This window comes from Doryrhamphus excisus, linkage group LG8 (genome assembly GCF_037039965.1).
Source record: "Doryrhamphus excisus strain RoL-2023G ecotype Guam linkage group LG8, RoL_Dexc_Guam_v1.1, whole genome shotgun sequence".
Lineage (NCBI taxonomy): Eukaryota > Metazoa > Chordata > Actinopteri > Syngnathiformes > Syngnathidae > Doryrhamphus > Doryrhamphus excisus.
In genome coordinates this window covers 19,763,798-19,774,882 of record NC_136364.1, presented here as the reverse complement: position 1 = coordinate 19,774,882, position 11,085 = coordinate 19,763,798, and the positions used below count along the sequence as shown (strand labels likewise).

The following is an 11,085-nucleotide window of genomic DNA, read 5'->3' as shown; positions in this document are numbered from 1 at the left end:
ATCCATACATACATTTTCTTATCCACACTAGGGTCCTGGGTATGCTGGAGCCTAGGCGAGAAGCGGGGTACACCCTGAACTGGTCGTATCAGGAAACATATTCATTCATTCATTTTCTACTGCTGTTCCTCATGAGGGTCGCGGGGTGCTGGAGCACATATAATCACAGGGCACATATAGACAAACAACCATTCACACTCACATTCATACCTATGGACAATTTGGAGTCGCCAATTAACCTAGCATGTTTTTGGAATGTGGGAGGAAACCGGAGTACCCGGAGAAAACCCACGGGAGAGAACATGCAAACTCCACACAGAGATGGCTGAGGGTGGAATTGAACCCTGGTCTCCTAGGTGTGAGGTCTGCGCGCTAACCACTCGTCCGCCGTGAAGCCCACAAATCAACATTTGTCAGAGAAACATTTTAATTAAAACAGTCAAAGAGGTGTTCATTGAATAATATGTTCATTATTGTGGCTGTATTTAAAAGGTATATCTTCTATAATGTAACCAAAATATGCCAGTAATAAACATAGTGATACCAGCTCTTTGACAATGGTAAACAAAATCCAATTATTTATTTATTTTTTTAATTATTAATATTGGGAAAGCAGACATTTACAGCAGGGGTCTCAAACACGCGCCCCGCGGGCCAGATGTGGCCCGCAGGACACTAGTTTGAGGCCCCCGCCTTGATATGAAAGTTTAATGTTAGTGCGGCCTGCGCAAGTTTGATATGGATGCTGTATGGTATCATGTACCCAGAAAAAATTATTACGTTTGATTAATGTTCATGTTAAAGGTTAAATAACTGTTAATAGTTATCCTCCCTATCCGTGTGGAAGTGGTAAGTTTTTGGCTATTTAAGTTTAAAGGAAATAACTTGAAGGCTACCGTTTAGGTCGCTAGCTCTCTAGTTTGCGCAATATGTTGTAAATAAAAAGAGTATAAATGTGACTATAGTCGTGTTTTGTCATGTCTACAGGGCTCTAATAATGCTTTGTTCATTTTAATCTGAAAAAAATAATTTGTCTACCCACCAACTATATGTGGTTTCTTAAGTTTTTATTATTTGATGTTTTATTATTATTATTATATTTATTTATTACTGATTGATTTTCTTTATTCTTGATTTGTTTATTTATTTTTCATCTTATTTTGTGCAGAAAAATAAAAATGAAGATATTTGAGAACAGTGGAATGTTTTATCAGAGCTTTTATTGTAGAAAATCGGAACCAAAGCACTTAAAAGGTTTGTATATTTTTCTGTTTTTAATAAATGCGTTTTATTATTTTTATTTTTTTTTTTTGGAAAACCTGATGGGGCCCAGCCTTGCCCAGACCCTAGCTCCAGTGGCCCCCAGGTAAATTGAGTTTGAGACCCCTGATTTACACCCTATGTGGTGTGTGTATTGGGGGTGAACAATATTGTTTAGTATCTAAGTGATACAAAGTAAAGTGTAAATAATAGGAACAACACAGTCCAGCTGGGATAGGCTCCAGCATGCGACCCTCGTGAGGATAAGCGGTATAGAAGAGAGATGGATGGTCGTGCTAGTATTGATCCAGTACTGATGCAACAATTCTGTCCACATTTGCTAGTGTGTATTTTGTATTTTTTTTGTTGTTGTTGAAGTTTGATCTACTTGCAGAAAAGACCACGAACTAGTCCACGACACACCCCGATCGCCCCTCCGCGCCAGCAGTCACAAGGTCCAAACCCGTCCAACGGAACGGACTTCCTACCTTGTATCCTTCCAAGTTCACCTCCCCTTCCTCTGCCAGCCAGTCTCACTCACACACCTCCTCCTCCTCCTCCCTTCTTCTCCCCTCCACTTAGCGATCGTGCTCCACGCTTACCCTTTCGTCCCAGCAGCTACTTCCACTCGAGTGGATTCATGCTCGGCCCTCGCCATGCAGAACCACCACGCCAAGGAGCACCTGTACAAGATCCTGGTCATAGGAGACCTCGGGGTGGGCAAGACCAGCATCATCAAGCGGTACGTGCACCACAACTTCAGCCCCAACTACAGAGCCACCATCGGCGTGGACTTCGCCCTCAAGGTCCTCAACTTGGACCAGGAGACCGTGAGACTGCAGTTGTGGGACATTGCAGGTACTTGAATGTTACTTTAAACATGAAGGGGTTTACAATAGTAGTATTTTGCGGTAGATTATGATTAAGATACTGTGAGTAAGTACTTTAGATATTTTAAAAAAAGTGCCTGGGCCAACTACAGTAAAATAAATTACAATCTTATTTGTGTGCCCCCCCTTCTCAAAATTAGAACAGTCCACTTAGTCAACTGATTTTGCACCACAAATGAAATTATTGCTCAGTTCTGCTGCCATTTTATTGTATATTATCAGAAAAAAAAAAAAAAAGCTTGGTACTGCAAGGGCGGGAATAATAATGAACCATGTGACCATGCATGTTCAATGAGGATAATCTACATTCATATTAATGGATGCCGCATTTACATACATAACACCCCCCTATTAGAAGAACATTTGTGGTCTGTTTTTTGCCTTCTGATCAATGATGGCTTGCTGCTGAGAGAACAGACCTGAAGGCTCAGACGGTGCTCATCTCACGTGAGTGTCGGCTGAGGTTGACCTGCTCGCTCGAGGCCCTCCGCTGCACTTTCTCCACTGAGCACGAGCGGTCATGTGTCTGCTTCTCATGTGAGGCAGATTTGAGGTCCGAGCGTGTCGTGTACAGAGAGCGTTTATGCGAGCCGTTTACTTTGACGCCGATCTCATAGTTGTGGAGAGCATCCTTTAGTTTCATTATCGTGTCAGCAGACCTGCATAAACACATTAAGGGCGTAGCCTGGTTTTGATAACTATACTTTTTTTTTTACATTTTTTAAGATTAAAGTGGAGCCATGACTTATAATAACCTTCATTTTTTAGCAGACAACCCATTTAATTTGAATTATAATGGTAAAACTTGCAGACCTCACAGCTAGGACACCCGAGTTCAATCCCAGCCTCGGTCATCTCTGTGTAGAGCAGGGGTCTCAAACTCAATTTACCTGGGGGCCACTGGAGCTAGGGTCTGGGCAAGGCTGGGCCGCATCAGGTTTCCCCCCCCCCAAAAAATGCATTTATTAAAAACAGAAAAATATACAAACTTTTTCAGTGCTTTGGTTCCGATTTTCTACAATAAAAGCTCTGATAAAACATTCCACTGTTCTCAAATATCTTAATTTTTATTTTTCTGCACAAAATAAGATGAAAAATAAATAAACAAATCAAGAATAAAAATCAATCAATCAGTAAAATATAATAATAAAACGACAAATAATAAAAACTTAAGAAACCACATATAGTTGGTGGGTAGACAAATTATTTTAAAATTAACATGACAAAACACGACTATAGTCACATTTATACTCTTTTTATTTACAACATATTGTGCAACTGCAGGGTCTTGAGACACATGCTAACTCGCAAACTAGAGAGCTAGCGACCTAAACGGTAGCCTTCAAGTTATTTCCTTTAAACTTAAATAGCCAAAAACTTACCACTTCCACACGGATAGGGAGGATAACTATTAACAGTTATTTAACCTTTAACATGAACATTAATCAAACGTAATAATTTTTTCTGGGTACAGCATCCATATCGAACTTGCGCGGGCCGCACTAACATGAAACTTTCATATCAAACACGCGGCCCGTGGGCCAAATGTGGCCCACAGGACACTAGTTTGAGGCCCCTGCCATAAATACTGTTACAAATACTGTTACAATACGTAATACAAACAAACACGACCGTGGTATGGAAAATACTAATATTTAAATCGATCCGCACAACTCTTATTTCAAACCCCAGTATCATAATATCATCATCCATGAACCAGGAAGTAGCCTGCTAACTGACAGAGGGACAAACACTGATATAACGCTGCATTATTTTGGCAGCTTTTCGTAATAACTTAAGACTTGCCATAAATCATTGAAGGATTACCTCAGCTCAGCGCCGCCCAGACAAAAAAAAAACAAGAGATTGATAATACCGGCTATCATACATCTCTGATTAATATGACTGATCATCTTCTAAACACTCCTAATTGGTATTATTCCGTAATAGAAACATTATCATTCTTTTTTATGAGGTCGGTCAATGCGGGTTTACGCCTGGCTAGATGTATTATATGATTATTAAAAGTGTCAAGACATGTATAAACAAATATCCATCTGTAAGAATACAGGATGGATTCCAAACAAATGCATGCTTGTGTGTCCTTACAAGGCTGATCAAATTCATTTGTTGCCCTTTTTGCCTTCAGTATTGGTTCATTTAAAATGGTACATTCCGAAACGATTCAGTCACTTTAATCCTTCATTCTCACCTATTCTCACCTGTGCGTGCGTCCTAGGTCAGGAGAGATTCGGCAACATGACCCGTGTGTACTACCGCGAGGCAATGGGCGCCTTCATCGTGTTTGACGTCACAAGACCCGCCTCCTTTGAGGCCGTCACCAAATGGAAGGAGGACTTGGATTCCAAGGTGTCGCTAGGCAATGGCAAGCACGTGGCCACTGTGCTCCTGGCTAATAAATGTGACCAGGGCCGGGACGTACTGACCAATAACGGAATAAAGATGGAGCAGTTCTGCCAGGAGAACGGCTTTGTGGGATGGTTCGAGACATCTGCCAAGGTAACACAAACGTGCACACAAATGTGGCGAGGTTATTTACGCAAAACATGCGTGGAAATCAGCATTGAAAACATGACATCGTTATGACATCACTCTTACATCATTACAGACATTTATATGGAGGACAGGACAATATGCATGACTACAATAACAACTGGAATTAATTGAATTAGTGATTGAGGGACAGTGGATGGCATGAAACAACGCAAATACAGTATAGTCGCATAATGCACAAAAACAGAAGCAAAGCTTATTAAATCCTACCCCTCCATCTGGTACTTTTACAATCAATAACTGTTTCATTTGTTCACTTCCTGCTTTCCTATTATAGTTTTACAATCAATAACTGTTACATTTGTTCACTTCCTGCTTTCCTAATATAGTTTAAAATTAAAATTAAAATTAAAATTAAAATTAAAATTAAAATTAAAATTAAAATTAAAATTAAAATTAAAATTAAAATTAAAATTAAAATTAAAATTAAAATTAAAATTAAAATTAAAATTAAAATTAAAATTAAAATTAAAATTAAAATTATTTTTTTTCTGTCACGTACCGAAGTACGAGGTGATATGACCATACAATGACATAATGGTTACCATAGTAACTTGGTACCTCGGTGTTGCGAGTCATTTTCACTCGCAACTTTAACTTGGCCCCATGACGGGTTATTTAGCAGTTACGCTCAATCAAAAATACACACAGAGTGCGTTAGCAATGTATGGAGGGTGTTGTTTGGGCGCTGGATTTTGCGTAACACTACAGTACAGACAAACTACTCTGTTACGTACAATATTGTATGATAACTGTACAAAAACCGAGGCCAAATTTTGTTTAAATTATCGTTAAAATTAATATGAATTATTTATTTTTTGGAAAATTGTCATCAGTGTTAGTTCTCATTCATTCATTCATTTTCTACCGCTTTTCCTCACGAGGGTCGCGGGGGTGCTGGAGCCTATCCCAGCTGTCTTTTTGGGCGTGAGGCGGGGTACACCCTGGACTGGTGGCCAGCCAATCACAGGGCACATATAGACAAACAACCATTCACACTCACATTCATATGTGACAATTTGGACAACTTTGGACAATTTGGAGTCGCCAATTAACCTAGCATGTTTTTGGAATGTGGGAGGAAAAACCGGAGTACCCGGAGAAAACCCACGCATGCAAACTCCACACAGAGATGCCAGAGAGTGGAATTGAACTCAGGTCTCCGAGCTGTGAGGTCTGCGCGCTAACCACTCGACCGCCGTGTAGCCGTGTTAGTTCTCAATGATGAAAATTCTGATTGCAAATGAAAATGAAAAATCTCAAGTATATTATATAAGATATTATATTACTATACTATACCATACTATTTACTATATACTATACTTTATTACTATATACTGTATACTATATTATATACTATACTATATTATTGTAGTATTCCAATATGCCGTAGTACAGTATACCAAAATTTGCAACTCTATAAGCAATGGTAATAAGTGTGTACTAATGTTAATATTTCAACCATTGCTAGTAATCATGATGAATGTAGCAATGTTGTCTTTAGCTTTGCTACATTGTAAATTACATGGCTGATATCAATACAATAGAGTGAGCTATTCAATAGATTTTATTTTGTTGATTTCTAAACATTGCAAATGAATGGAATGTATGATTAGTTTAGTCTAGCGGGGCTAAAATAATACCACAGCAGCTACGAACCGGAGTGCAGTGAGTGATGTGCTTCAAGAATGTCACAGCCTGGTGGTAAGGTCGGAAAATAGAACAAGACGTGCACATTGACTTGCACACACTTTAACACCCGCTAGTCACTAAAATACAATTAAATTAGATGCACCTGTATAATCCAGTATATATGTATCATTTATTGTTCATATTTTCTTAGCTTTTGTCATCTTTAATGTAGCTACAAAGGTAAACATAATATTAGAAACAACTCTCAGTATGATACAGTGTAGTTGAACATGAATAGGTTGCAGAAATCAGTCAATTTCAATCCATAAAAACATGCAGCTGCGATTACATCAGTCGCCGTGCTGAAATTTCTTGATTATATAGACTCCTGTAAACAGGATGTAGTGCAAAGTGCTCTGATTTTGAAAACCGATCATGTGTACATGATTGAACTAGCATGTTATTTAGCATTATACTAGCATTATATCTTGCAGCCGTGGCTCCCGTTCTTTATTTATACTCAACTTCCACATCAGCCGTCATCCTCAAACCCCGGCTTACGTTGGCATGAGGAAGACGTCTTTTATTGTTGGACTTCCCTGATTCTGACATGCATCAAAGACGGCATATCCAATTATTTATACATCGTTAATCTGGAAGTTTTTAATTACAATGATATTTTTTGCATGTCGCACAAATGTTGCACTTTCACAGTCGCTTCTTCTTCATTGGTATTTCTTCCGGTTGGCGGACTGGGCATCAAAACTGGTAATTGGAATTAAAAAATGTGAACAATCCCGAGAGAATCTGAACGTTAATCCTGGTTCTCATCAATGTTGACTCCACTTTACACTTGCACTTGGAAAGAATCAGTGTTATATTTTATTGGGTGCCATAATGGTTTTAAAATAGAAAGATCCAGTGTAAAACAATCGTAAACATATTGTACGCAGGGATTACTTTATTATGTTCCTCCCCAGTTCACTCAGTTCACATCTTTTGTTTGTGTTGTGTTTGCTGACATGTTTTCTTTGGGTTGACTCCGTTTTTCGAAATGTTGTGCAAGTCAAGCGAGATAATTGTCTGTTCTTGAGAATTATATCTGCCAGGTATGATTTGGGCTTGAGACCATTGTTGCATGTCACCACCCTGTCTTTTGGTTCTCATCTATCTGCTCTGTCATCCAATAAAGTCACAAAGGAAGCTTTAATAGACTTCGTCAAATACATCGAAATGGGAGGAAAAGGCTGGGAAAAATTATATTAACATTTTTATAATGGTGCTTTTTTTTTTGTCCTTATCCTGTGAAGGGGTCACGGGTGAGCTGGAGCCCAGCTTACTTTTGATTGGTCACCAATCCACATACTATGGATAAACAACCATTCACTTGCATTTGCACTTTAGGAAATTTTAGAACCACTGAATTAGTTGTGCTTTGGAGTACTTTATTTCTTTTGAATGCACCAATCCACATTTTGACTTTTCCAAATTTGCTTTAATCTTATTATTATAATTGCCGATGGCCAATTAAAAACAAGCTGCAGGCCTCAAACAGGCTTTGGACTACAATAAACTCCTCTCTACAGGATATTGTAACATCCCAGTTTTGTGTTCAGAGTTTCTAATGTCTGACTGTAGTGGAGACCTTGTGTGTGTTTGTGGTGTTGCATGTGTGCAGACATCTACATTTGCTTTATTTTATTTATTGATATTCCTTGCTGACAACACTATATCATAGACATGGCTTATGGATTGGAAATCTATGCACTTTTCCGGTCTGGGAGGCCCATATTGATACTGGATGGGATGGGTCCCATCCATATTATAGGTGGTTCCAATACATATCACTATATTGACAGTTACTATGGTACCCATTATGTCATTGTATGGTCAAAAAAAAAATTTAATTTAATTTAAAAAAAATTTTTTTTAATTAAAATTAAAATTAAAATTGTTTTATTTCATTTGAACATGCATCAGATTACAATTGAGTGCATCCCATAATCAGTTCACAGTTCCACATGTCCAAAAGGAGTAGGAAGAAGCAAAGCTTATTAAATCCTACCCCTCCATCTGGTACTTTTACAATCAGTAACTGTTACATTTGTTCACTTCCTGCTTTCCTAATATACTTAAATTTAAATTTAAGTATAAATTTATTGTACCCGTTAATGTACCCCGCCTCTCCCCCAATGTCATCTAAGATAGGTTCCATCTAAATTTTAATTTTAATTTTAATTTTAATTTTAATTTTAATTTTAATTTTAATTTTAATTTTAATTTTAATTTTAATTTTAATTTTAATTTTAATTTTAATTTTAATTTTAATTTTAATTTTAATTTTAATTTTAATTTTAATTTTAATTTAAAACTATATTAGGAAAGCAGGAAGTGAACAAATGTAACAGTTACTGATTGTAAAAGTACCAGATGGAGGGGTAGGATTTAATAAGCTTTGCTTCTTCCTACTCCTTTTGGACATGTGGAACTGTGAACTGATTATGGGATGCACTCAATTGTAATCTGATGCATGTTCAAATGAAATAAAACCATTACCATTACCATTACCATTACCATTACCATTACCATTACCATTACCATTACCATTACCATTACCATTACCATTACCATTACCATTACCATTACCATTACCATTACCATTACCATTACCATTACCATTACCATTACCATTACCAATACAGTCCTTGTGGCAGATTTTTCAGTGTTGGTGCAAAACTTGCAACTTTGCATTAAATCATAATGCACATCTGCTTCACAGCCGTGAGGTTCTCGGTTTTGAATCCAACATGTGTGAAAAATATTGGTTCAATTCTACATTTTATGGCCTCGGGGGTGTTCCACTTGAGAGGTTCCATTTTTTGGATGATTGTGTTGACATTACAGTAAATACATTCCTATTTTATCGCCTGCTTACTGTCCTTTTTTTTTCCCTCCCATTGCTCTTGTCTCAATGCTTAGGAGAACATCAACATCGATGAAGCTGCTAACTGCCTGGTGAAACACATCATTTCCAGCGAGAATGACATGCTGCAATCAGAGGTCCCAGACACCATCATCCCTCATTTAGAGACGGAAAAAGGCGGGGCGTGCTCCTCTTGCTTCAGATCGCAGTAATGGCGCGTATGTGGCCGACCGTTTTTGTATGCGACGACATGCAAAGTCGCACCGTGAATCCAAAAACATGCACGATAGGTTCATTGTAGAGTGCAAATTGTCCATAGGTGTGACCGTTAATGTACCCCGCCTCTCCCCGCCGATGTCATCTAAGATAGGTTCCATCTTACTCGTGACCCTAATGAGGACAAGAGGTATAGAAAGGAGAGAGAGCACAGAGGAAATGGGAGGGATGGAAGAAAAGCTAGAGAGACAGAAGGATGGATGTACCTGTCAAAGACAAGGTCACTCACATCTCCAGCACTCCCACGTGCGTAACCATGGAGACGCAGTTACTTAATGAACACATGGAGGATACCGGTGAATATCTCTGCGAAAGGTCCGAATCTTGGCTGTCACTCGTTATACTCGCCCACTCCATTTTATTATCCCGCCTCTTTTTTGCCCCCCCCCATCCCTCATTGCCATACAGTGTTCCTTCAGTAATTACCCAATAACTCTACAGTTACATGGCTGATATCACTTTGCATTCAAAATATATTACCGCCGGCTTTGTTATTACAGCGTCATTTTTAATATGTCAGCGTCCACATGATCAAATATTTTATTTATAAATGCAATAAGAGATATAAGTTATCAATATATGGCAACATTTATGACAGTTTTATACTCAGGATAAATCTTAACTTACTTTCACCAAATTGATGGAAAAAGGAGAAAGTATTTTAATTTTTATCCACTGGTTTTATACTCTAATTTCTAATGTTCATAACTTGTAATATTTGTAATTATCTATCTATACAAATATGTACATATTATATTCTAATGTGTCTTGTTATCAACATGAATAAACTTTCCTTTCTGACTCTTTGAGTCTTTGACTCTCTGATTCTTTTCTGTAAAATTCTGATTTTAAAGCAAAAATGTGTAATAATAATTAGATGAGGGGTGTCCAAACTTTTTCCACTCAGCGCCGCATATCGGGAACAATGTTTAAAATCTGTAATTTTATTATTTCATGAGTCAATTCCTTTTATTTTTTTCTTATAATTTTGCATTAAGCACAGTATCTGATATTTAAGTTGCATTGCACACCTCTAGGGGGAGCTCCACAGTAAAAAAAAAACAAACATTGGTAGTAAAAGTGTGTTTAAAGGCTTACATTTTGTGTTTCAGCATCAATTTTTATATTCCGGCAATCAAATCAAATTTTTCACCAACAAAACAAAGAATAATAGGAGTGTAACGGTGACTATAGGGGTGCTATTTCATGTCTACAAGGCTCTAATAATGGCAAAAATAGGTTTTCCATGCCCTAGCTATTAAAATATTCCATCTATTTATATTGATCCCTACTTGGTGAGAATAACATTTTTCAAAAACAGCTTGAACTGTAAATATTAAATACTAATACTTATATTTTGGGGATAGCAACCCTTTAGACACCAGTATAGTGCCACAAGATAGTGCCATCTTGTTGTCCCTCGCCAATTTGCAGTAGGAATTTTGCAACTCCATTTCAAAAATAATGATGGCTATAGGGATGTTACTATAGGGATGTTACTTTGGGTATAGAAGGCTCTAATAAAGTTAA

General features: G+C 37.7%; 1 protein-coding gene across 1 annotated transcript; it reads left to right on the top strand.

The window, feature by feature from the left end:
- The first annotated feature begins 1,700 nt into the window (after positions 1-1,700).
- On the top strand, positions 1,701-10,338 carry rab38a (RAB38a, member RAS oncogene family). Its single transcript, XM_078792585.1, has 4 exons — positions 1,701-1,751; positions 1,843-2,118; positions 4,390-4,670; positions 9,336-10,338. The coding sequence occupies exons 2-4, from the start codon at positions 1,917-1,919 to the stop codon at positions 9,489-9,491; spliced, it is 639 nt and encodes a 212-aa protein (XP_078648711.1). The 5' UTR covers positions 1,701-1,751; positions 1,843-1,916; the 3' UTR covers positions 9,492-10,338.
- Positions 10,339-11,085: the final 747 nt, after the last annotated feature.

What these genes read in the sequence shown, in the direction of transcription:
- rab38a (XM_078792585.1), top strand. Translation starts at nt 1,917, where the DNA reads ATGCAGAACCACCACGCCAAGGAGCACCTGTACAAGATCCTGGTCATA. An exon ending in GCAGTTGTGGGACATTGCAG is followed by an intron (nt 2,119 to 4,389) that starts GTACTTGAATGT and finishes CGTGCGTCCTAG; the next exon opens with GTCAGGAGAGATTCGGCAAC. An exon ending in GGTTCGAGACATCTGCCAAG is followed by an intron (nt 4,671 to 9,335) that starts GTAACACAAACG and finishes CTCAATGCTTAG; the next exon opens with GAGAACATCAACATCGATGA.